This window comes from Equus caballus, chromosome 21 (assembly GCF_041296265.1).
Source record: "Equus caballus isolate H_3958 breed thoroughbred chromosome 21, TB-T2T, whole genome shotgun sequence".
Lineage (NCBI taxonomy): Eukaryota > Metazoa > Chordata > Mammalia > Perissodactyla > Equidae > Equus > Equus caballus.
The window spans coordinates 44,159,593-44,186,076 of NC_091704.1; the positions used below are offsets into that span (position 1 = coordinate 44,159,593).

At 40.4% G+C, this 26,484-nt stretch overlaps 1 protein-coding gene across 3 annotated transcripts in view; it reads left to right on the forward strand.

The window, feature by feature from the left end:
- The first annotated feature begins 5,986 nt into the window (after window positions 1–5,986).
- The window catches only part of LOC100067844 (UDP-glucuronosyltransferase 3A1), a 28,451-nt gene continuing 7,953 nt past the window's right edge, over window positions 5,987–26,484 (forward strand). Inside the window, exons 1-6 of one of the 3 annotated variants that reach the window (XM_014734908.2) lie at window positions 5,987–6,245; window positions 8,590–8,691; window positions 14,532–14,646; window positions 17,082–17,613; window positions 20,021–20,252; window positions 21,759–21,978. In XM_014734908.2, the coding sequence (XP_014590394.2) occupies window positions 8,610–8,691; window positions 14,532–14,646; window positions 17,082–17,613; window positions 20,021–20,252; window positions 21,759–21,978 (1,181 nt within the window). In that variant the 5' untranslated portion in view covers window positions 5,987–6,245; window positions 8,590–8,609. Of the gene's footprint in view, window positions 6,250–8,589; window positions 8,692–13,854; window positions 14,011–14,531; window positions 14,647–17,081; window positions 17,614–20,020; window positions 20,253–21,758; window positions 21,979–26,484 lie in introns of those variants that run through there. The other 2 variants (XM_001497793.3, XM_070245940.1) reach the window with 2 other exon arrangements.

Genomic DNA, 26,484 nt, shown 5'->3' on the forward strand with positions numbered 1-26,484 from the left:
AAGATGGCTGCCCAGCTTCACATATCTAGTCCACGTTTCAAGGAGAACAAAAAGAGAAGGGGTGGTATGAGCTACATATGTCCCTTTGTTCAGGAGAGTAAAAGTTTTCACAGAATTGCATTCCCCCCTCCACCCAGCCAGGAGACTTCTGTCCTCAGTGCCCAGAATTGTGTCACCTGGCTCTTCAAGACTATAAGAGAACCTTGGAAAACCTTTGCATTAGCAGCTGGAGAGGACAAAGAGAGTTGGAAGTGAGTTTTGGATTAACCAACATGTAGTGTCTGAAGCAGAGGGCAAATGGCCAAAAAACCCCTCCACAGTACTTAACCTGGCAAAGTAGAATTTTCTGGATTTGGGTATTTTGTCCTGATCTATATTTATACACTAAAGCATCAATTTTAGTTTTGATATAAAATAAGAACTTTGTCTCTTGGTTATGGTCTCTGGCTGGGCCTGAGGAAGCACCTGGCCCAGAGTTGGTCTCAGTGACTTTCTAAGTGTGATGAGACCACAGGGAGGGGATGATCTCCACCATGGAGCCCCAGCCCTCGATTCCTGTGCAGCTGAGAAGGGAGAATGAAATTGTGACTGTTGATCCCAAGGACAGCACAGAGTGGACTGGGTGCTGTCCCTCAAGGGACTATTGTCAGAAACCACTGGGCACTAAGCCTTAAGTGGTATATGGCTGAAAGCCACTCAGTTTTGTGTTTTGTTGAAAATGTGCTTTGCAAATGGATTCTCTTTTCAATGAGCATGGCTCTGAAATCTTCTGTGCAAAAGACTTTGCCCTAGTGACCAGGGGGTAAATATCAACATCAAAATGTCCCCATATTTGCAGGAGAATGGGGGCTTTAGACTTATAAATAAGTGCTAGAATCAACCTGAACATTCATGCATATGGTTCCCTAGTTAAGCCTACCCTACTCTTTGCCAACTTCCTCCCCTTTGTCTGGCGTTAAGGTTTATAAAATGCTGGAGTAGGCATCAAGACGGAGGAAATGGAGTATGCCACAGGGACTTTTCTCATCCATGGCCCTCCATAAACTACATGTAAATCAACGCCATACACACTATGAAGATAATACAAAGAGCAAATAAAGCCCACTTCTTCCCATAAGTAGAAAATTCATCATCAGATTTTAGCAGAGTTATTTCTTGAACTCCTGCTACAAAGCTTCATGGAGATCTAATGAGTCCAGAAAAATATTCCAGAAAAACGAAAGGGCCACAGAGGGCCCCAAAATGAGCCAAGACATAGCCTAGCAAAAGAAAATCTATACTACTATATGAAAATTCCGAAAAAGAGTCCTGGTAGATCAAAGCTTTGACAACAGGAAAGGGACCAGAAAACATGAGGGAAACAAGGTAACTGTATTGAAAAGCCTACATTGCTGAGGGAGACAAGGGTGAAAGGGAAGAAGGGAGGCACTCTTTGGATATTGATGATGAAAAAAGAAATGAGAACCAGGGATAAAGTTGGGTAATTGTGGCACAACAGGAAACTAGAAAGTAAGACAATGGAAACCTCTAAGCCCATCGCCAAACACAAAAGCCAGACATTAATGAGACTGTCATTGTAGATTATTTCTGTACAATTCTGCATATCTGTGGATATCTACATCTGTATATACACATCTGGATGTGTATATCATTCACTATGTTGTGAATGGGAACATGAATGAAAGAGTGATTCTTTTTACCTCATTGTGGTTTTGGTTTTGATTTACACTTCCCAGATGATTAGTGATATGGAGTACATTTTCATGTATCCATTGGCCATCTCTATGCCTTCTTTGGAAAAATGTCTCTTCAGATCCTCTGCCCGTTTTTTAATTGGATTATTTGGTTTTTGCTCTTGAGTAGTATGAATTCTTTACATATTTTGCATATTAACCCCTTAACAGATATACCATTTGCAACTATGTTCTCCCATTTGGTCGGTGCCCTTTTTATTTTGTTGGTGGCTTCCTTTACTGTGCAGACGCTTTTGAGTTGATGCAGTCCCACCTGATTATTTTTGCATTTGTTGCCTTTGCTTTTGGTGTCTTGTCCAAAAAATCATCACCAGGACTAATTTCAAGGAAGTTAGTACCTAGGTTTTCTTCTAGGAGTTTTAAGTTTTCATGTCTTAAGTCCAAGTCTTTTCTCTGCCCGTTTTAGAGTTGCACTGAAAAACTTTTCTAAAGCCGGTCTTGTGTTGAGGATAGAAAAGGCAAAGATGATTTCTGGGGTTTGCACGCCATCACCTTCCCAGGGCTGGCGTTGCAAGGGGGCAGAATTATAAGATGTTCTCACCTTGTCCCTAAGGAGACTGTGGAAGACCCCCAATCCCATTTTATGATGCTTTTTCAGAATTGTAGTTTCAGCTTCAGAGGTTCAGTACTCTGGGTAAATACCTGGACTTCCAGAGCTGGGACTCTAGCTCCTCTTCATGAATAAATTATCTCCTTAAGAAGCCCTCAGCCTTTGTATCCTGCAACTTTGCTGTATTTGTTAATTATTTCTAATAGTTTTTTGGTGGATTCTTCAGAGTTTTCTATATATAGAATGATGTCATCTGCAAATAGTGACAGTTTTACTTCTTCTTTTCTTATTTGGGTCCTCTTTATTTCTTTGTCTTGCCTAATTACTCTGGCTAGGACTTCCAATGTTGAATAAGAGTTGTGAGAGTGGGCATCCTTGCCTGCTCCTATTTTTAGAGGAATAGCTTTTAATTTTCCACCGTTGAGTATGATATTGGCTGTGGGTTTGTCATATACGGCCTTTATTATGCTGAGGTACTTTGCTTCTACACTGATTTTATTGACAGTTTTTATCACAAACGGATGTCAAATGTTGTCAAATTCTTTCTCTATGTCTATTGAGATGATCATGTGATTTTCATTCTTCATTTTGTTAGTGTGGTATATCTCGTTGACTGACTTGTGGATGTTGAACCATCCCTGCATCCCTGGAATAAATTCCACTTGATCCTGGTGTATTATTCTTTTTACATACTGTTACATTTGATTTGCTAATGACTTGTTGAGGATATTTGCATTTATGTTTATCAGTGATATTGGCAAGTATTTTCCTTTTTGGGTTGCCCTTATCTGGTTTTGGCATCAGGGTAATGTTGGCCTTGTAAAATGAGTAAGGAAGCAGCTCATCCTCTTCAATTTTTAGAGAGAGTTTGAGAGGATAGGTATTAAACCTTCTTTGCATGTTTGGTAGAATTCATTAGAGAAGTCATCTGATCCTGAGCTGTCGTTTTTGAGAGGGTTTTGGTTACTATTTCAGTCTCTTTACTTGTGATTGGTCTTTTCAGATTTTCTATTTCTTCTTGATTCAGTTTTATGAAGTTGTATGATTCTAAGAATTTATCTATTTCTTCTATGTTTATCCAAGTTCTTGGCATTTAGCTTTCCATAGTATTCTCTTACAATCCTTTGTATTTAGGTGCTATCTATTGTAATTTATCCTCTTTGGTTTCTGATTTTATTTATTTGAGCCTTCTCTCTTTTTTTCATAGTGAGTTTGGCTAAGAGTTTGTCAGTTTGGTTTATCTTCTCAAAGAACCAACTCTTAGTTTCATTGATCTTTTCTATTGTTTTTTAGTCTCTGTTTCATTTATTTCTGCTCTGATTTTTATCATTTCCTTACTTCTGCTGATTTGGGGGCTTTGTTCTTCTTTTTCTAGTTTATTTGGGCACATTCAGTTGCATTTTGATACACTAACAAGGAACTAGCAGAAAGAGAAATCAAGAATATAATCCCATTTACAATTGCAGCAAAGAGAATAAAATACCGAGGAATAAATTTAACCAAGTAGCTGATAGACCTACACACTGAAAACTATAAGACAATATTGAAAGAAACTGTAGAAGACATAAAGAAATGGAATGATATTCTATGCTCATGTATTAGAGGAATAAACATAGTTAAAATCTGCATATTGCCTAAAACAATCTACAGATTTAATGCAATCTCAATCAGAACCCCAAAGACATTTTTCATTGAAACAGAACAAAGAATCCTAAAATTTATATGAAACAACAAAAAGTCAAAACAGCCAAAGCAATCCTGAGAAAAATGAACAAAGCTGGAGGTGTCACACTCTCTGGTTTCAAAATATACTAAAAGCTATAGTAATCAAAACATGTGGTATTGGCAGGAAAACAGACACATAGGTAAACAGAATGGAATTGAGAGCCCAGAAATAAACCTACATATCTATGGATCCTAGTCTTCAACAAAGGAGCCAAGAACACAAAATGGAGAAAGGAAAGTCTCTTCAATAAATGGTGTTGGGAAATCTGAACAGCCACATGCAAAAGAATGAAAGTAGACCTTTATCTTACATCACACACAAAAATTAACTCTAAGTGGGTTAAAGACTTGATTGTAAGACCTGAAACCATAAAATGCCTAGAAGCTAACATAGGCAGTACATTCTTTGACACTTGTCTTAGCAGTATCATTTTGAATACCATGTCTCCTCAGGCAAAGGAAAGAGTAGAAAAAAAAAAATGGGACCACATCAAACTAAAAAGCTCCTAATGTCAAAGGAAACCATCAACAAAACAAAAAGACCACCTGCCAACTGCAAGAAAATACTTGCAAATCATATATCTGTCAGGGAATTAGTTTCAAAAATATAAAGAACTTATACAACTCAACAACAAGAAAATGAACAACCCAATCAAAAAATGTGAGAGGATTTGAACAGACAGTTTTCCAAAGATGTACAAATGGCCAACAGGCATATAGAAAGATTTTTAACATCAGTAATTATCAAGGAAACACAAATGAAAACTTCTTCTCATACACTTCAGAATGGCTGTAATTAACAAGACAAGAAATACCAAGTGTTGGAAAGGATGTGGAGAAAACAGAATCCTCATCACTGCTGATGGGAATGCACACTGGTGCAGCCAGTATGGAAAACAGTATGGAGGTTCCTCAAAAAGTTAAATTAGGAAATACCATATGTTCCAGATATTTCACTTCTGGGTATGTATGCAAAGAGCAGGAAACACTAATTGGATAAAATATATGCACCCCTATGTTCATTGCAGCATTAACTCACAATAGTCAAGATTTGGAAGCAACACAACTGCCCATCAATGGATGAATGGATAAAGAAGATGTGGTATATTTATACAATGGAATACTACTCAGCCATAAAAAAGACAAAATCATGCCATTTGCAACAACATGGAGGGACCTTGAGGATATGACACTAAGCAAATTGTCAGGCAGTAAAATTTTGACAAATACTGTATCATTTTACTGGTATGTGAAAGATAGCCAAATAAAAAACACAAAGATAAAGAGAACAGATTGGTGGTTTCTAGGAGTGGGATCAGGGTGGAATGGGTAAAGGGACACATATATACAGTGACAGATGGAAACTAGACTTTTGGTGGTGAACAAGATGCAGCCAAAACAGAAATCGAAACACAAAGAAATTTATCTAATTTTATAAACCAATGTGACCTCAATAAAATAATAAAAACTAAAAAAAATAAAACATAAAAGAGGCCCTCAGAGATATAAAGCAGGAATGGTAGGTCGGTTTCCCTTGGGGCTTTGGTTCCAGAGAGTAGAAACAAAGTACTCCCAGGGAGTAGACACTATTTCCAGGGAGTAGTGTCCCTTGAGTTTGGGACACTAGAAGAGATTTAAAGCAGGTCCCTAGGGAAATGGGGCATGGAGATGGCAATGTGAGGTAATTAGAACGGTTCAACTGGAGGCTGGCTGCTATAAGTTTGGGAAGGGTCCATAAACTGAGATAGGTCGAGTCACTTTGAGGTGGAGCTGCCATCCACGTGATTTCCTAAGGTCTCTACATTCCTGATTCCGAGCATTTTCTATGCAGAGAGTGTGGTGATTACCTGGACAGAGAGGGGTTAAGGATCAGCTCACTAACCCCTCCTTCCCACTGCCCATGGGCAGGAGGGTGAGGGCAGAATGGCCAATGGAGAGGAGCCTAGGGAGGAGCGGAAGAAGAGGAGGAGGGGACGGAGAGAAGAGAGACAGGTGTGATCCGTCCCCTCTCTTCCCCCAAGCTCCCAGCCAGTGCCAATCCTTTACCGCCTGTGAACCAGGTGTCTAGGGCCCACACGGGTCCCTTTCCCTGGAGTAGGCCACCGGGCTCCATCACAGGAGCGAGCATGGCGAGGCCGCAGGCATTGCTTCTCATCTGCTCCCTTCTGCCTGGGCTCCTGCTCTCAGAGGCAGGCAAAATCCTGACTCTGTCCTTGGTGGGTGAGTGCTTGGTCAAATAATCCAGAGACAGGAGTGTCCCAGGCACCCGTGACAGGGATTAGGCAAACAGCCGTAGGTCAGAGAGTCATTGCATGTGGTTTTCCAGACTGGGCGGGTTTGTTTCCCTGGCTGGAGGATGAAGGGTGGGTGTTGTTTGTGGAGGCAGAGATGGGCTTCTTCCACCACTGAGGTGGAGAAGATAGTTCTGGAAAAACAGAAATACTCTCCTCTCTCTTCTTGCTCAGGACCTTCTCCCTATAAGCAGGGCTGGGACCAGAAGTTTAAGATTCAGCCCAGTGCAGGAGACCCAGGCCACCTCCTCCAGGCTGCCGCTTGGCCATTCAGAGTTTCCTTCTAACCTTCTAGGGGTGCGGGCAGTTGCCAGTATGGACTGTGGCTAGTGTTTTCAGACCCTTGGAGGCTGCAGGGGAAAGCTGCTCCTGGGGCAGCAGCACTAATTTTCTGAGCTGCATAGGAGCCAAGGCGGAGCAGGGAAGATATTCCAATGACAGTTAGGAGGGTGGACTGGTTTCATCAGGGGGAAACCTGGAGAACTGACCAGGGCTGAAGAGTGGACTCTGCACATTCATGTTTCTCCTGGCCCCCTCTTTCTTTCACCTGTGCTGCTGGAAGTGTTTGAAGGACTCGTGGAACCATTAATTCTGCATTTTTGTGGCCTCAGTTTTATTCCTTTACTTTTGCACCAAATGTAATAGAAAATGAATGAAAAAATATATCATGATGAAGTGTTCATCATAGTATGGAATTTCCCAGAGCTTTATTTCAACCCACAGTGGGCTGTCTTAGATCCCTGTTAGGTCACTGAGAATCAGGGGATCTTAAAGATGGAAGGAACCATAAATTATCTAATGCAGCTCCCACTATGTTTTCTTCAGCAGGAAACTAAGGGTTGGTGAAGTGAGGTGCATTTTCAAGATCACACCAGAGCTCCCTAATCGCTTGAACACCATGAATTTACTCAGTGTTTCTTAGCTCAAGACCATCCTTTCCACAGCTCTCACTCTCACCACTTTTCAGTGGGAAGTAGTAATAATCACTCTTTAAGAAACCCTGTAACACCATTAGAAATTTTTTCTTTATCCTGTCTAATTGGTAACAATGATGAAGCAAAAGAGCTTGTTCACCTCTTGAAAGCATGCTGTTCTCCTGCCTCCGATTCTGAGAGGGAGCTGGTGTGGTTTGTGAGGTGATGGAAGCCTCTTCTCTGTCCCAGAATGCACTGGGGCTCATCAAGACCCTCCATGATGGGATGCATGTGGGGTCATACCCTCTTCCTGGCTCCCAGGTCTAATATTGATTAAAAACTGGTTATGAGATGTGGGACATTTGTACTTTATACCTCCCCTGGTACTTCAGAATATGCAAGTCTGGGTGTGAAAAACTACACACCATTTCTGTAGCACCCCACTCCCCATACCCCTGTCTCCAAACTCTTGGCGTTTGCCATTAACTTTTCTCCTGATCTGACTTTCTCTGCTGCTGAGATCCTTAGATTCAAGCAAAGGCCCCATGCTGGAGCAGGATTCAAGAGACGACATTAGTGTGATAGACTTGTACCTCCCCTGGCTATCAAGCTTCTCTTTAATTATGATCCCAGCATTGTCCCAGGGTGGGTGATATCTCAGTCTTCATGCATATAGGATGATGCAAGCCCACTCCACGGGCCCCCCAAGTATCCAGAATATCTTAGTTTGAAGTTCTGCACAATTGAGGCCAAGCTGAGAAAAGTTCTGCCAAAAACATTTGAATCTCAAGGATTTGAGGTCTAAGTAGTGGCTCCATGTCCTTCTGCTCCAATGACTGCTTCTTGGACTCACATTCAAGCTCCCATATTTCTTGCTCCTATGCTTTCATAAATTCCCAAAGAGAAGGACTCAAAAATAGCTGTGATTGATTGTCCTTTAGGATCCTTCACACTCATGCACAGCACTGTGCCCAAATTTCCTCCAGAGCAGTTATTTCTTCAGGACATGATGTCCCATATTGCCCCAGCTAAAATACAGCATGCACCTTGGGATCAGGAACTCCTTAAGGCCTGAACACCAAGAAGCTCATCACATTGACATGGAGACCAGAGTCACCAGAGGGGACCTTGGATGGAGGTTTGCCACAGGTCAAGGATGAGGACCAGCAGGGTCTGGGGGAGTGGGCTAGGGTGTACACAGATTGATAGGGAGAGAATGACTGATGAAGTTTATCTTTCTCTACTCACCATCAACTTTCTATTTCCCAACCCCTCCTGTCCTGGATTTACCACCCTATCAACCTCAGAACCTCTGTTGTCATCATTACAAAAATGAAGTTGTGCATTGTTCCTAGGTGGAAGCCATCATCTACTAATGGATCGAGTGTCTCAGATTCTTCAAGATCATGGTCATAATGTCACTGTGCTTCTTCAGAGAGCAAATTTATTGCTAGCAGGTATCTTTTCTCTCTAATTCTTGATTTCTTCTACTCCAGGCAAAGAACAACAAGGCTTTTTGCATAGAAAGGTTTTTCAAATAGTTTTTAAAATCTATTTGGTTGAAAGAATGAAAAAAGTGTGTCCCTGAATGCGTGTGTGTTTCTGTAATGTGCTGGAATACTTATGGACTCTATCAACCAGGACTCCACACTCTGTGGTCCCGTATTTTCCTCCCTTACTTGGGCTTCTACTCCATCCAAGCAATCCTCAGCACCTTTTTACAGATTATTTGGTAAATACTTCCTTATAACATGCCTGGAAATATGATAAACAGATGTATTCAGCCATAAATAAAGTTCCTAGTAGGTAAGGATCCCTTTTCTTTTTCTTTAGCATAGATTAAGTTCTCCTCTTTGATATCTGAAAGTTAAGCAAGCTTTCTCAGTGAGTTCCTTATTTATGCAGCTAAGATCAGAATCTATCACTGAGATGGTGGTGTTTTCCTGAAAAGTCAGTGACTGCCCATGAGTTTGGGCACAGCGATTTAGAGATTCCCAACTGAGTCATTGAATCCCAAGAAGTTTAGCTAAAATGGGCTCATAAATCTTATCAACTTTTCTCTGCTGAGGGACAAGGGAATGGCAGGTCAGAGAACTGAATTGCTTAACTCAAGGTCACAGGCAGGCTAATAACAGTGTTGCGTGGATTTAGGACTTTAAGCTCTGGATTGCTCAATCTGTAGTGTTTCTTAGGCTTTGATTTTTCAAAAGAAGAATCCAACATTAAGCTGCATTTTTGGGAACCCACATTTTGAGAAATTATAAAACTTGAAGGTGACTCCAGACTTTGTTATTGCACAGATTACTTCAAAACAATTTTTTTTTGTGAAAAATTCATTTTATTTTTTATTGTGGTAAAATATCCATGACATAAAATTGACCATTTTGTTCATTTTTGTGCACAGTTTAGTGATTTTAGGTACATTCACATTGCTGTGCAACCATCACATCACCGCCACCCATCTCCAGAAATTTTTCATCATTACAAACTGGAACTCTGTACCTTGTGAACAATAACTCCCCATTACCCGCTGTCCCCAGGCCCTGATAACCACTATTCTACTTTATTTCTCTAACAATTTGCCTATTCTCGATACCTCATACAAGCAGAATCAGCCAAAATTTGTCCTTTTCTGTCTAGCTTATTTCACTTAGCCATAATGTCTTATTTCACTTAGCACATAATGTCTTTGGGTTCATCCAGGTTGCAGCTTGTATCAGAATTGTTTCCTTTTTAAGGATGAATAACATTCCATTGTATGTATATACTACATTTTATTTATCCATTCATCTGTCAGTGGACATTTGGTTGTTTCCCCCTTTTGGATATTGTGAATAATGATGCTATGAACACCAGTGTACAATATCTGCCTGAGTCCCTACTTAAAACCATTTTAATCACCTTCTAGTTTAGGTTCTGTATTCTTCACTAAACATCGTATACATACGTATCCTTTAGCACCTGCCTTCACAGCAGATCTGATTAAATAGCTGCAGTGTATTAACTTTTGGTGTAATTATTTCAACCTGAAAAATTGTAACTAAATTTAATTAAAGCATTAAATTAAAATTTTGGATTGAACCATAGTTTTGGTAGCTCCCATGTACTCTGAGAAACTACTGAAAGCTACAGACCTTCTATCCCTTTAACAAACATCTGTACGTCAAAATCTATAAACAACTCAGGGAGTTCCTGGAGCCCTTTTGTTTTATCCTCAAGTTCCAGGCTTAAGTGTCTATAGTTTCTTTCACTATTCCCCTTTCATAGGCATTTCTGAGGCTTTGAAACAGCATATACGTCCTTCACTTCAGCTGTATAGCATGGCTAATGTCTGCAAATAAGGAAAACACATGATTGGGTTATTTTTTCTGACCTGATGCCAATTTCAGTGTGTTGAAATATTTGAACCATTCATTAACTCCTGGTTTGGACACACTTCCCCATCTCATTTATTCATTTACAGCTTCAATAAATAAATTACATCACGGCACTGAGGTAGCAAAGGTCTCTAATACTCGCTTGTACTAGTGCTCCAACAGATGTCTGGAATCACAATTGGGTTATAGGTAGAGGCTTATGGGATATTGAGGAGGAGGATAGAAAAAGCCTAGACTGCATTGAACAGACTGTTAGTAGAAAAGCAGATGCTAAGAACTCTGCTAATGAGGGTTCAGAAGGAAATGAGGAGCATGGAAAGGAAAATCTATATCATCCTAAAGAACATGTAAGTCACCCTAGACAGAATTTTGGTAGAAATATAGATGTTAAAGCTTCTTGTTGCTTATGGTTAAATGTGAGGGAAAAGAGATAAATTGAAAGAGGGACTACAAAGCATAATGAAACCAGGACTTCATGATTTTGGAAATTCTTAGCCTATCGAGATTGCAAAAGATTCTAAAACTAGGGAATTCACTGTGAGGAAAGCAATGAATTCTTCTCTTATAGAGAAAACCAGTGGTGTGGCTTGAGAACATTTTCTACTGCCTCTGAAGGATTAAAAGGTCAGAAAATTCAGTCTCAGAGAAAGCTCTTTGAAGATGAGGTTTGTGACTCATTGACCCCTTCAGCCATATTGGTAGATGCCAAAAATAGAGATGAAATTATTTTGTAAAAATCTGTGGAGCAGCCTGTTGTCCAGTGGAGTGAATTCCCATGACTTACGCAGGAGATCCACAAGGGACTTGAGAATTCCATACCAGAAGACACACTGCCAGTTCGGACTGGGAGAGACAGAACATGATATGAAGGAAGGCTGTTAGACTCCCCCAAAGTAAGAAACAGGCTGATAAACTATTCAGCTGCAGACACATGATGCTTTTTATCAAGAGCAAAGAAGAAGTTGAGGATGAAGCAGTGAGCCCAGAGGGTAGATCTGCAAGCTCACAGGGCTGAGTTTCATATCACAGAGGTTTATTTCCTGTCCTTAAAATCCAATATTGCTTGCCCAGTAGGATATCAACATTTCATAGGACAAGCAACTCATGTTTTGCTTTCATTTTCTCCCATTTAGAATGATAGTGTCAGTAACTGGTGTTTTATCCTGTCCCACTATTGTTTCTTGAAAGCAGATAACTTGTTACCTAATTTCATAGGTCCACAGCAGGAGAGAAATTTTGCCCCTGGAAGGATCATACCCAGACTGCCACTGATACCTGAAAAATTATTTGGATGACATAATTTGGGACTTCTGAGCTGATGATATTTAGATGAGATTTTGAACTATGAGTTGATAGTGTGATGGTTCAGGACTTTTGGGAATGTTGGAATGCATTGAATGCATTTTCCATGTGCAATGTATGCGAGTGTTTTGGGTACAGAGAGCAGAATGTAGTAGTAAAATAATGTTTCCTCAAAGATGTCCATGTCTTAATTCTTGGAAACAGTGAATATGCTACCTACATGGGAAAGGGTCTTTGCTGATGTGATTAATGTAAGGATCTTGAGATGGGGAGATTACCTGGATTATCCCGGTGGGCCTGATATAATTACAAGAGTCCTTCTATCAGAAAGAAGAGTAAGAGAAGGAAATGTGATGATGGAAGGAAAAGTCAGAATGATGTGATTGCCAGCTGGAAGGAGGCCGTGAGGCAAGGAACGCAGGCAGCCACTAAAAGCTGGAAAAGGCAAGAAAAGAGATTGTCCTCTTGGGCTTCCAGAAGGAATGCAGGGCTGCTCACACCTTGCTTTTATCTCAGTGAGACTCTTTTTGGACTTCTGATCTCCAGAGTTACAAGATAATAAGTTTGTGTTGTTTTAAGTCACTGAATTTATTGTAAATTTTTTCTTTTCTTTCTTTCTTTCTTTTTTTTTGCAGGGGAAGATTTGCCCTAAGCTAACATTTGTTGCCAATCTTCCTCCTTTTTTTTCCTTTTTCCCCCCCTAAAGCCCCAGTACATAAGTATGTATAGTTGTAAGTTCTTCTGGTTCTTCTGTGTGAGCCATTGCCGTAGCATGGCTACTGACAAATGAGGGGTGTGGTTGTGAACCCGGGCCACTGAAGTGGAGTGAAACAAACTTTAAATGCTAGACCATTAGGGCAGGCTTGAGTTTACAGTAAATTTTTATAGTGGCTATAAAAAACTAATACAGTCATCATGGGTGGTCAGAAGAATTCCAGGAGGCACTGGAGGAGGTTGTTGAAGCCTCCACAGTAAAGGCAACTTTGAGTGGCACTAACGGCAGTGCTTATTGTAGTGCAAATTGGACAGATTATAGAACTTTTTGTTATTTGGGGACCTATTCAAAGTGGGCTGATTTCCGAGTAATAAGCATAAGTAGACTTATGTAAACAAGAACTTTGTTGTCTTCAGAATGCAAAAAGGCCTAAAAATGTTGGACTTGTTGAAATATTGTGGTGTTGTCAGTGAATAGTCGTTTCTTGACAGTGTCATGGATAGAGGGGCCTTAGACTGACCACATAATTCCCAGGAATATAACTCAGGTACTGGCCTTGAGCTGTGTTGGGGCAATGGCACATCCCTTTGTGTGAGTCCTTTGTGAATGTTTCCATATCTTGAATGAGTGTGGCAAATGAATCTCCTTGGAGGAAGAAGTCCTCACTGTAATGTCATCCCTGTGCTTCTGGAGAAAGCTGGATATGGTTAAGAGCTTGCTGACAAAGTTTGTTGCCACTGGTAGGGCTGTTGAAGGCCTCCAAGTGTAACCAGTTAAAGGAGTATTCTGTGTCTTCCAAGGTGAAAGCAGCTACAGGTGAGGAGAGCCTGTTGAAACAGTTACTGAACAGAACATAGTAGCCAAATCTATGATGTAAAGTATTTGCCAGTAAATACTTGGATGGAGTGAGTAATTTCACTAAGATTGGGTATAGGAACTTTCATGTGTGGGATCTTGCATTAATCTTTCCCCAGTCCTTTCACACAGTTTGGTTACATGCCCCGACAGATGAAGACACACATGCATTAAGAGAGTATGAAAGGTTTGTTACTCAAATAATAAGGCTTTTTTGGTAAGAGCAGGACAGACTCCCAGCAAATTTGAAAAATCCCTTTGTAGAACAAAGAGGGATGTCTAGTTTGAGCTTTCCTTGTGGGTCAGTTGTTGGGACGGCGTGAGGTTTCCCCCTCATTGGCCTGCCTTGTATGGTTTGAAACTCCCATTAGGGCCACAGGAGGGAGCACGGGAACTTTCTTAACAGCTTGTTCAGATGAGGCACAGAAGAGAGAGTGGGAGACAGGGCTTGAAATCTGGCAGCAGTCAAACATCAACAACAGACAGACTTTCTATCACACGTGGATGATGGAGGCGAAGCCAAGTTGGTAAGTAGAGGTGCAGAGAACTCCTGTTTCATTAAGCCATTGAGTACGTTTCACTGAATCACAAAAGTGATTTGGATGTTTCACTTTAAAAAATGAGAATGAATCTTTCTGAAACAGAAAGAGCAGAGGCTCTGGAATCAAAGAGACTTGTGTTTAAATACAAACTGTACCATTTCCTATGGGTGCAACCTTCACAAATTATCTTCAACTCAGTTACCTTTGTTTCTCATCTATGAAGTGAGACAAATAGCTATACCTTTAGTAAAAACTTCAAATGGAAACTTCCATCACTTTAAATTGAAAAGCTTCCTGAATCTTTGTAAAATTCTCAATCCATGTTTTCAGTGTACAAGATCGAATGAATGAGAAAGCAACAAAACCACAAAAACACAAAAGTTCAAAAAGCAAACATTCAAATAAATATAAAATTATTGGAACAAAAAGATGTTGCTATCATTATGCTAATGTCAATCCATGTTGTATGATATTTTTAACTTTTTTAAACATTTGTGTTTTCTTAGGTTTTAAAGAGGAAGAAAAATCATATCAAGCTATCACTTGGCTTCCACCTGAAGATTATAACAAAGAATTTAAGAAATATTTTGATTTCTTTCTGAAAGAAGCTTTGGCTGGCAGGTAATTTTCACTTATTATTAGAACCAAAAAGTTACTATTTTAGTGATACAAGCGAATGGATGGAGTGCGTGTGCTTAGACTGAGGATATGAGAAAGGGATGGCAGGTTGGTTGCATGGCTGAATGGTTTCCTGGATGGATGAATGGATGGATGGATAGTGGAATAGATGAGTAGATGTTTGGAAAAACAATTATTTCTCAACAAATCATCCAGTCCAGTCATTGGAGATTCTTTCTTAATCTGTACTATCCCTCTTCCACTGTAAGCATGAATATATTTCTGTAGAAACTTGCAAGTGTTCTTTGTGGGAACTCCTTGCAATATTTCACTTACCATCTTTGTCTATAATCTCCACAACACAGAAGCTTAGGCACCTCAGCATCTCATTGTTGATAGGGAAATGAGAGTCACCTTTTGCCACTTATTTTTTCTCATTTTTCACACATATATTCATTACTGAAGGAAAGACTTATGAATATTGATTTTGTAGTCCTTGAACATTTGGCCATGTGAAGTCCTCTTAAAAAGCAGTTAATCTCATACAATATAAGAGATGAAGGTAATTCCCTTTGCTTCATCTTGAATGAAAAAGCACACACAATTCCTTAAATGTGGGCATAAAAGTGGAAAGACGGAAATCCTAGTATATCTTGGTTAATTACAATGGCTTTACCCCTTCCTTCTACCTTGAAAATTCTACTTACTAGTCGAGGTCCTGCTCAGACACGACTTTTCCCTAAAGCCTTCTTTCCTCACTCAGATTGGAAGATCCCAGGCCCTCCAGTACGGGTCTGATCAGACCTGCTTATCTGACCCTTAGTGTATATCATCTTGAATTGTTCATTATATATTTTAAGCATATGCTTTGTGTCTTCTCCCCTAATTTAACATTTTTGACGACAGGTAAAGGTAACTGTGCATGTTTGAAACGTTTTCCATTCATCAGCTAAATTTTATAAGTGACTAATGAACTACATTCTAGAAATTTTTTAGAGCATTACTAAAACTATCTAAAATATTTGGCAACCATTCCTTTATTATGTGAAACTTTAAAAATACCCAGCAGAGGATGATTTCAGCCAGTCAGTGCTATTGTGTGTTGTGAAGTTGATCCTAAAGATCAGGTAGAGATTTGCATATTGCTAAGGAGTGCTTTGCTTACGGGCCTTCTCTATCTGGGGTGTGATACTGCAGTGGTGCACAATTACAGGTGTGCCAGGTATTGATTCTTTTGGTCCTCCATGCAGCCAGCAGACCCCTGATGTCTTGAGCGCTTGCACCTGTTACCTCTGGTACCTTAAAATGCAGACAGACATCCTCATCTATTTCCCCACATGTTGTACAAACAGGAAACAGGATCATATTCTATACAGGCAGTGATGGGGAAGAATTGCAAGAAGATAGGTCCCTGGAATAATTCCACACTCAGAGAATAATTACGTCAGTAAGCTTTGCCACTATCTTCTCTGGATACCTCAGCTTTTATTTATTTTTTTTTTTTTAATTTATTTTTTTCCTTTTTCTTCCCAAAGCCCCCTAGTACATAGTTGTATATTCTGCATTGTGGGTCCTTCTAGCCTTGGCATGTGGGACGCTGCCTCAGCGTTGTCTGATGAGCAGTGCCATGTCCGCGCCCAGGACTCGAACCAATGAAACACTGGGCCGCCTGTAGGATAGCGTGTGAACTCAACCACTCGGCCATGGGGCCAGCCCCACCTCAGCCTTTATTGAAGTGGTAATGTTAATAATGTGTTTCAAAACCAGGCCTTTTTTTTTTTTTTTTTTTGCGTTGCTTAACCCATGGACACAGAAATGTAAAATTCCTGTTTTTAGTTGAAATTTTCAGTTCTAATATGATCACAGAGTCCCTTGAGTCAGGTGACGTGTCTTCTCCTGAATACACAGAGACTTTTTTTAAAAGCCTATCTATAAGTCAATATTTTGGGCACTGTGTCATCAAGTAACTTCCACAGTTTGGCTGAGTAAACAAGAAAATCACTAATGTAAAGTCAGTACGTAAGTGAAAGTTAAGGAGAACATGCCAGTATTTACCAAGTAGAAAGAGATCTGTGAGGTCTAGTGTAGTCACAGAAGGCTCCCAGAGCAGAAGACCCAACAGTGGCAATTCAATTTCAACTGTGACCAGGGATTTCAAGAATTGAGTTCAAAGATAAATTTTCTGATTAACTGGCTTAGAGAGTGCTTGAGATTTGGATCAGAGAGGAGAAGGGAGGGGAGGAAGGAAACGCTCTCAGGACCAGAATATCTTCCAGCCTGCCTGAGAAGAGGCTATTAATGGACAATGATGGAAGAGGATGCTGCTGTTATGTGTGGTCTTGCCCACCTGCGAAAAATCTTTATAGCCCAAGATTCTTTTCTTTATTGTGAAATCAACTCCTCCAACAAACATTTATCATTGATTTTCTTTCTCTCAGAGACACATTTGAAAACTTTTTAAAGTATATGGAACTACAGGGACTTCAGTGCAGTCATTTGCTAAAGAGAAATGATATCATGGACTCTTTAGAGAATGAGAACTTTGACCTGTTATTTGTTGACGCATTTGACTTGTGTTCTCCCCTGGTTGCTGAGAAGCTTGGGAAGCCATTTGTGTCTGTTCTTCCCACCACGTTTGGCTATATGGACTTTGGACTACCAAGCCCCCTCTCTTATGTGCCAGTATTCAATTCCTTGCTATCCGACCGCATGGGCTTCTGGGGCCGAGTGAAGAACTTCTTGATGTTTTTTGATTTCTCTGTGAAGCAATGGCAAACCCACTCTACATTTGACAACATCATCAAGGAGCATTTTCCTGAAGGCTCTAGGCCAGTTTTGTCTCATCTTCTAAAGAAAGCAGAGTTGTGGTTTGTTAACACTGACTTTGCCTTTGATTTTGCTCAGCCTCTGCTTCCCAACACTGTGTATGTTGGAGGCTTAATGGCCAAACCTGTTAAAGCAGTACCACAGGTAAGTAAAACCTTAGCTCTCAATAAGGGCTTCGTGCAGGGGTCATCTGTGCAGAGCTGGTGGTGCCCCTGCCAGTGAGATCCTGGGAGTGAAGGAGGGTGAAGCAAGTGAGGCTCCTAGGGCACACTTTTTAAGTAAGTACTCATTTTGAGCTTCATGTAAGTACAGTGATAGGACTGCCAGAACCCTGAGATTCAGGACTTCCTTAAATGGTACCCCCAGGGTCCTCTCTTGCCTCACCCTCTTTCTTGTTCTAATGGAATAAGCCTTTTAATAAGTTTATATTTTTACTTGCGTTGTGTATGATCATATGTCAGGTAAGTACGCAGTAAGCATCCATCACACGTCAAGTGCAAGAATAGTTAAGGAGATGAGTTACTCACAGTAAAACAAACAACACTGTGAGACAGAATGTCACCAAGGCAGGACTGCATGGGTCTGACTGCAGGCATCATCTTCAGTATTCCCGGCCTGTAGAGCCCTGGTTCCTAGCTCTATATAGGCCTCCTGATTTGGTTGATCTGGGGTCTGTCCTGGGTGTTGTAAGTTGTAAACATGCCTAGTTGTTTTGAATGCATAGACTCAGAACTACTTCTAGAAGTTTTCAAAATGGGGAGGAGCTGAGATTATTTGGCTGGCTGCTGCCTGTCAGCACTGGGTTGCCATTTTATTGAATTTATCTTATATTTGTATACTCCCACCTGGAGGGAACCAAGATGGTTGACATTTTAAAAATGAGAGACAGGCTCAGACGGTGTATGTGACTCTCCCACTGCCTTTATTTCAGAGCTGAGAGGAGCCCTGATTTGGCCTGGGCCTTCCAGGCACCGATGTGTCTACCCTTCCTCTGCTGACCTTGCACTGAGTGAGCAGGAAGAGTTGAGGAATGATCCCTGGTCTAGACGTGCTCACAGGAAGAGTTGGAGAATGATTCATAGGCTAGATGGGCTGTGAGTTGGTAGCAGAACTTTTAAGAATGAGCTGGGAGGGAAGACATTTCAGGTGGAGAGAACTGGGAGCCCAAGTGTAGAGGTAGAAGTGAAATGGCCATGACTGTGCATTCACTGCGTGACTCTGTCTAGACCATAGAGTGGAAGAATCAATTGCACAAATATAACCAGGCCAGATTGCAGGAAGGCTTCCACAGGAGGGGGACTCAGGACTTGGCTGGGGGAGGGAATTGTTAAGCAGGAGCATAATGGGAGTAAGGGTTGCAATCACTGTCAGATAATAGAGGCTTTTTCAAAAAAATTTCTTCTCTGGGGGCCGGCCTCGTGGCACAGTGGTTAAGTTGACATGTTCCACTTCCGTGGCCTCGGCTTCGCCAGTTCAGATCCCAGGTGCAGACCTATGCACCACTTGGCAAGTCATGATGTGACAGGCATCCCACATATAAAGTAGAGGAAGATGCTCATGGATGCTAGCTCAGGGCCAGTCTTCCTCAGAAAAAAAAGGATTGACAGCAGATGTTAGCTCAGGGCTAATCTTCCTCAAATAAAATTTTTTGTTTTCTGAATTTTCCAATCTCTATATAAGGGTCTTATGTTACTTTTGTAATTATAAAAGGCTCTTTTAAAGTGGTCCTTTGAACTGGTAAATCAGACATTGTTGTGCTGGATGGAATCAGCCGAATAGGGTGAAGCTCTGAGAGTTGAGAAGGAGCTACTGTGGTCCGGAATGAGTCAGGATCCTAAGAGATTTTGAAAGTAAGAATTGACAAAATTATGTTAAAGCCAAGATTGCAACATGAGGTCACAACTCTCCTTAAGAACTGCCTGGAGTACTTTAAAAATAAGGTGCCCAGGTCTGGAGTTGGGACTGGGCATTGCCACTTTTTAAAAAGTCTTCCCATGTGGATATAATTTGCAGTCATGTGGGTGAACCACTGAGGTAGGAGATGAACTACAAAGATCAGTGACTGAGAATATCATGGAATATCAGAGCAAAGCCCATGCCATGGTGCATTGGGTGTGGGTGGCCAGTTGCCTTCCTTATTCTGCCTCCACTTCCTATGCCAGCTTCTCCCCTCTAGCCGCCAGAAGTCCCACCATCCTCTCCTGGGCCCTGATCCCCACTGGAATTCCTCCTTGCACTAGCACCTCTGTTCTCACTGTGGAAAACTCCCAAGTGACTGTGTTTCCACGGACCCAAAATGAGTAGAGAATCTGGAATAGCGTGGATAGTAGGATCAGGTTTTCAAAGAGGAAAGATGCTCCATCAACACAATGGGCATGAGCACAATGTAGAGGGTGCTGAGCTGTTCCAGCCATTTGACGATTGTTTCAGGACAGTGAGCTCTGGGAGTGACAGAAAGGTGTGTTCAGTAAATAGCTGACTTTCATTTTATGGATGTCCTGGCTTTTATGACAACTTTGTTCACCTCCTTTCCATTCTTATCTCTCTCTAGGAATTTGAGAATTTCATTGCCAAGTTTGGAGACTCTGGTTTTGTGCTTGTGGCCCTGGGCTCCTTGATCAGCAATTATTCATCCCATGAGCTTCTCAAAGAAATGAACAGTGCCTTTGCTCATCTCCCTCAAGGGGTCATATGGAGGTGTAAGCCTTCTCATTGGCCCAAAGACATCAGTTTGGCAGCAAATGTGAAAATTGTGGACTGGCTTCCTCAGAGTGACCTTCTGGGTGAGGACTACTCAAATCTGCTTCTCTCTTTGTATTTACATGCATCTAGGGCTCATCAGGTTTCTGACTTGTAGTTGGGCAAACCCATCAGCATGAGAAGGAGCTGATAGCTAAAGGTAATTCTCCAGAGGGCAGGAATAGAGTGGCCAGTTGGAGTCCTTGGAAAAGCAGGCTATTCTTCCAATAAGATTGGATACACAAACAGCCATCTCCTTTTCATTCTTTTCTATCCCAGGAATGATATCAGCAGCCACCATAGTCACATTGACCTACTGCATTTGGTCTTGAACAAGGTCACCCCAACACGATAGAAAATAACCTGTGTACTCTGAGAGAGTATACCAGAAACACGTTGCCACTGTATTTAGTGTCTTCATCTGCACCTGTTTATCCACTTGTCTTTATACATATAAAATATATATATGTATACACACACATACACAGGCACACAAATACATCCTCCTTAGCTACAAAGTGTGAATGACTCATGCCTTTACAACTTTGATGCCTTCAGTGTCTTTGGAATGTCAAAATACCTGAGCATCAAGCTGAGCAACCTCATAGCCAGTTATTAGGTCAATTGAGTCTCCAGTACCAGAGAGCTCTCTCACTCCCCACCAGGTTTACTCTGGGCCTAGTGATGCTTCTTAGAGACTCCTCACTGCCATAGACACTGGTGTATCAGAGGTTTTAAACCATGGTTATGACTCAAAATCATCTGAGGAATTTAAGAAACCGATTCCTGGTTCCACTTCTGCAAAAGTATTTCTCTAACTTTGGGGTGGGGCACGTGGTTCTCATTTCAAAGAGAGACAAGGAGATTCTGATGTACATCCCAGTTGAGTGGCACAGGTTGAGATGGATTCTTCACTATGAACAATCATTTTACTTAGCTCTAAATAAGGGTGGGATGGAAACACTGAAACTGGAAATATCAAGGTATAGAGTCCAGTCTGTTTTCAAGGGTTTTCTCCTTTATTTGAGGAGACACACATACTATGTAAGTTTTATGAATGCCACATGGGTTCTGAAGTCAGTAAGTGTGTCAGGAATTCAGGGAAGAAGGAAATTAGTTGGCAGGTGAGAAAAGATTGCTCACAACAAAGAATGAGACAGAGACAGAGAGAGACACAAAGAGAAAACATAGATGAAATAAGCAAAGAAAGGCACTGGGATGATAGAGAGAAGGATGGATGGATGGGTGGAAGGATGGATGGATGGATTGATAGAGACATATGCCTTGCTTAGCACTATTCTCTACAGATTTCCCTTAGGTCTCATTCTTAGCTGGGTTCTACCTGTGGCAAGGTGTCTCTGTACACAGACAATGTTTCTAATCCTGTATGTTGGAACATCCACCTTGAATGTGTCCCAAGAAAACTCTTCTTTACAATGGCTCCAACACACTGAGAATCCATTGTCATTTTCTTTTGCCCTTTCTGCTTTACCTGGTATTCTGAAACTTTTCATCCTGAAATGCTATGTTCTCTTTCTTATTTGCAACAGCTCACCCTCGCATCCGTCTCTTTGTCACCCATGGTGGGCTAAATAGCATCATGGAGGCCATCCAACATGGTGTGCCCATGGTGGGGATTCCTCTCTTTGGAGACCAGCCTGAAAACCTGTTCCGAATAGAAGCCAAAAAGTTTGGTGTTTCTATCCAGGTAAAGCAGATCAAGGCTGAAACACTGGCTCTGAAGATGAAGCAAGTCATAGAAGACAAGAGGTATGTGGCTCTCTGGGCTTGTGGCCACATAGGCTGAATGAAGACATCAAACATGAAGGGTATCATGTGGGTCTTTTTGCGATAAAACCTGAAACTTCGAGGATATGAAATAATATGTGTGTGATGCTAACAGCTGACCTGTCTCCTCTATGAGCAAGACTAGGCAATTTAGGTAAATGCTGAGGAGAATTTTGTACTTAATGGATTGTGAGGAAATCAAACTACTTACACAGGTTCTCTTTGAGAGGTCTTATATTTCGGGGTACTTTTAGTAGAATTCCAACTGAGTAAGAGGTTGCCTTCCTGTACCCAATATGCTATACTACTCCCTACCTCAGGACCTTGGTGTGTCCTGTTGCCTAGAACACACCTTCCTTTCTCTTCACAGGGATGACTCCTTCATCACATTTGGGTCTCATCTCCAAAGCTGCCTCTTCAGAGAGAGAGGCCATCGTTTTTTGTCAGTCTTATCTAGACTCCTCTCCTACCCACTCCAATCATAATTCATTATTTTCTTCTTAACACTTCTCAGGACCTATATTATTCCATTTCTATAGATTTTAATTTATTATCTGTCCCCCACACTAGAAAGTAGAGAGTAAGCCCCCCAGGACAGCAGTAGGTCTCGTTTTTCATGATGTTCCCAGGGCCTAGCATAGGGCCTGCCACAAAGTGAGTCTGAAGGAATTTCTGTTAAGTGAGTTGCTAACAGGGCCATCGATGTCTTAGGTTACTTAACATGCAGCAGCAGGATCTCATATGAAGAGAAAAAAATATATATTTTTTTCCTATAACTAAGAAGGACTGAGTAACCTGGAGTTCAAGGGCACAAACCTGAATCAGACCTCAAGGCCTAACATACTACCTTGCATGTAGGAGCCCCATAAGTAGTCCTTGTGAGATGGCTGAAAAACAGCCACATAGGTTATGACTTTTAGCCCTAGAAAAGGTGTTAAGCTCCAAGAGTCAGAAAACTCAGAAATTTTACATCTATTTGGTATCTTATGTGTTGCAAATTGTTCAATCCCTGAAAAATGGGTTTGTAACTTTCATTCAATTTTCAAAGACCTAGACCCAAAATGGACATGAACCACTGGCTCCTGTGAAGGAGTCATCTTTCCTGGAATGGTCCCCAGGCATCATACATTAGGGCCGGCTTCATAACTTGTGGGGCCTGATGTAACATGGAAACGTACAGCCCTTATTATAAAGTTCTAACATTTCAAGAAGGTGATAGTAGAGAATTGAATCAAGCACAGGACCAGGCTAAGTGTGGGGCCATGTGCAAATATGCAGGCTGCAGCCCATGGAGCTAGTGCTGGTCAACAGGATGCTGTGAAGGGGCCGGAAAGTGCAGGTGTCCTCCTGGGACACAGTCTTCAGAATCATATCTGTCACCTAGGCCAGACACCAGCACAAAGTAGGTGCCCAATATATGTATATAATAATTACATTGTATTTATTTTCTTTTTCTGGATTTTAATGGTTTGGATGGTTCAATTATTTCTGCCAATTTTTTTTTAACCTTTTTTAAATTGAGGTAACTGGTTTATAACATTATATGAATTTCAGGCATGCATCATTATATTTCAGTTTCTGTGTAGACTACATCATGTTCACCACCCAAAGACTAATTACCATCCATCACTGTACACATGTGCCCTATCCCCTCTTTCAGACTCTTCCCTCCCCACTTCCCCTCTGGTAACCACCAATTTAATCCCTGTATCTATGTGTTTGTTTGTTGTTTTTATCTTCTACTTACGAGTGAAATCATACAATATTTGACTTTCTCTATTTGACTTATTTCGCTTAGCATAATACCTTCAAGTTCCATCCATGTTGTTGCAACTGTCAAGATTTCATACTTTTTTAGCTGAGAAGTATTCCACTGTGTATTTATACCACGTCTTCTTTATTCGCTCATCTATTGATGGACTCCTAGGTTGTTTCCAAGTCTTGGCTATTGTAAATAATGGTTGAATGAACATAGCGGTGCATATATATTTATGCCTTCATGTTTCCCTATTCTTTGAATGAATACCCAGCAGTGGAATAGCTGGATCACATGGTAGTTTTAGTCTTAATTTTTTAAGGCATCTCCATACTGTTTTCTGTAGTGGCTGCACAAGTTTGCATTCCCTCCAGCAGTATATGAGGGTTCTCTTTTCTCCACATCTTCTCCGACACTTATTTCTTGACTTGCTAATTATAGCTATTCTGATGGATGTGAGGTGATATCTCATTATAGTTTTTATTTTAATTTCCCTAAAAATTAGTGATGTTAAACATCTTATCATGTGCCTTTTGGCCATCTGTATATGGTCTTTGGAAAAAGATCCATTGCCTATTTTTTAATTGGGTTATTTGTTTCTTTGTTGTTGAGTTGCATGAGTTCCTTATGTATTTTGGATATTAACTGCTCATCAGATATATGGTTTGCAAATATCTTCTCCCAATTGTTAGGTTGTCTTTTTGTTTTATTGATGGCTTCCTTTGTTGTACAGAAGTTTTTTAGTTTGATGTAGCCTCATTTGTTTATTTTTTCTTTTGTTTCCCTTGCCTGGTGAGATATGATATTTGAAAAGATGCTAAGAGTGATGTTGAGCATACTGCCTATGTTTTCTTCTAGAATTTATATGGCTTCAGGTCTTACACCCAAGTCTTTAATTCATTTTGAGTTAATTTTTGTGTATCATGTAAGATAATGGTCTAGTTTCATTCTTTTGCATGTGGCTGCCCAATTTTCCCAAGACCATTTATTGAAATGACTATAGTTTCTCCATTGTATGATCTTGGCTCCCTTTTGAAAAGTTTACTGTCCGTAGATGTATGGGTTTATTTCTGGGCTCTCAATTCTCTTCCATTATCTGTTTGCCTGTTTTTCTGCCAGTACCCTGCTGTTTTGATTACTATGGCTTTGTAGCATATTTTGAAATCAGGGAGTGTGATAACTCCAGCTTTGTTCTTTTTTTCTCAGCATTCTGTTGGCTATTCAGGGTCTTTTGTTGTTCCACATAAATTTTAGGATTCTTTTATTTATTGTGAAAAATTTTGTTGGGACTTTGATATGAATTGCACTGACTCTGTAGCTTGCTTTAGAAAGTATGGACATTTTAACTAAGTTAATTCTTCCAATCCATGAACATGAAATATCTTTCCATTTTTTTGTGTCTTCTTCTACTTCTTTCTACAATGTTTTATAGTTTTCTGTATACAGGTCTTTCGCATCTTTGGTTAAATTTACTCCTGGGAATTTTATTCTTTTTGTTGCAATTGAATATGGGATTTTATTCTTAACTACTCTTTCTGCTACTTTGTTGCTAGTGTGTAGAAATGCAACTGATTTTTGTATGTTGATTTTATATCTTGCAGCTTTACTGTATTCATTCATTATTTATAATAGTTGTTTTGGTATATTATTTAGGATTTTTTATATATAAAATCATGTCATCTGCAAATAGTGACCGTTTTGCTTCTTCCATTCCAGTTTGGATCCCTTTCACTACTTTTTCTTGCCTGATTTCTCTGGCTAGGACTTCTAATACTACATTAAATAAGAGTGGTGAAAGTAGGCATCCTTGTCTGGTTCCTGTTCTTAATGGGATAGTTTTCAGTTTTTCACTTTGAGTATGATATTGGCTGTGGGTTTGCCATGTATGGCCTTTATTATGTTGAGGTGCTTTCCATCTATACCCATTTTATTCAGAGTTTTTTAAATCATAAATGGAGGCTCTATTTTGTTATATGCTTTCTCTGCATCTATTGAGATGATCATGTGACTTTTATTCTTCATTTTGTTGATGTGGTGTAACACAATGATTAATTTGTTAATGTTGAACTATTCCTGCATCCTTGGAATACGTCCCACTTCATCGTGGTGTATGATTTTTTTTAACATATTGTTGCATTCAATTTACTAGTATTTTGTTGAGTATTCTTGCACCTATGTTCATCAATGATATTGGCCTGTAATTTTCTTTTTTGTATTGTACTTGTCTGGTTTTGGTATCAGGGTAATTGGTTTCATAGAATGTTTTAGGAAGCCTCTCCTCCTATTTGACTTTTTGGAAGAGTTTTAGAAGGATAAGTACTAAGTCTTTTTTTTATTGAGTTCATAATAATTTACATCAATGTGAGATTTCATTTGTACATGATTTCTTGTCTGTCACCACATAAGTGCTCCCTTTCACCCCCTATGCCGCCCCCACCACCCTTCCCCTGGTAACCAGTGAACTGCTTTCTTTGTCCAAGTACTTGTTTATATTCCACATATGACTGAAATCATCTGGTGTTTGTCTTTCTCAGACTGGCTTATTTCACTTAGCATAATTCCCTCTAGATCCTTCCATGTTATTGCAAATGGGATGAATTTGTATTTTTTTCTGGCTGAGCAGTATCGCATTGTATATATATACACCACATCTTCTTTATCCAATCATCAGTCGATGGGAGCTTGGTTTGCTCCCATGTCTTGGCTATTGTGAATAGTGCTGCTACGAATAT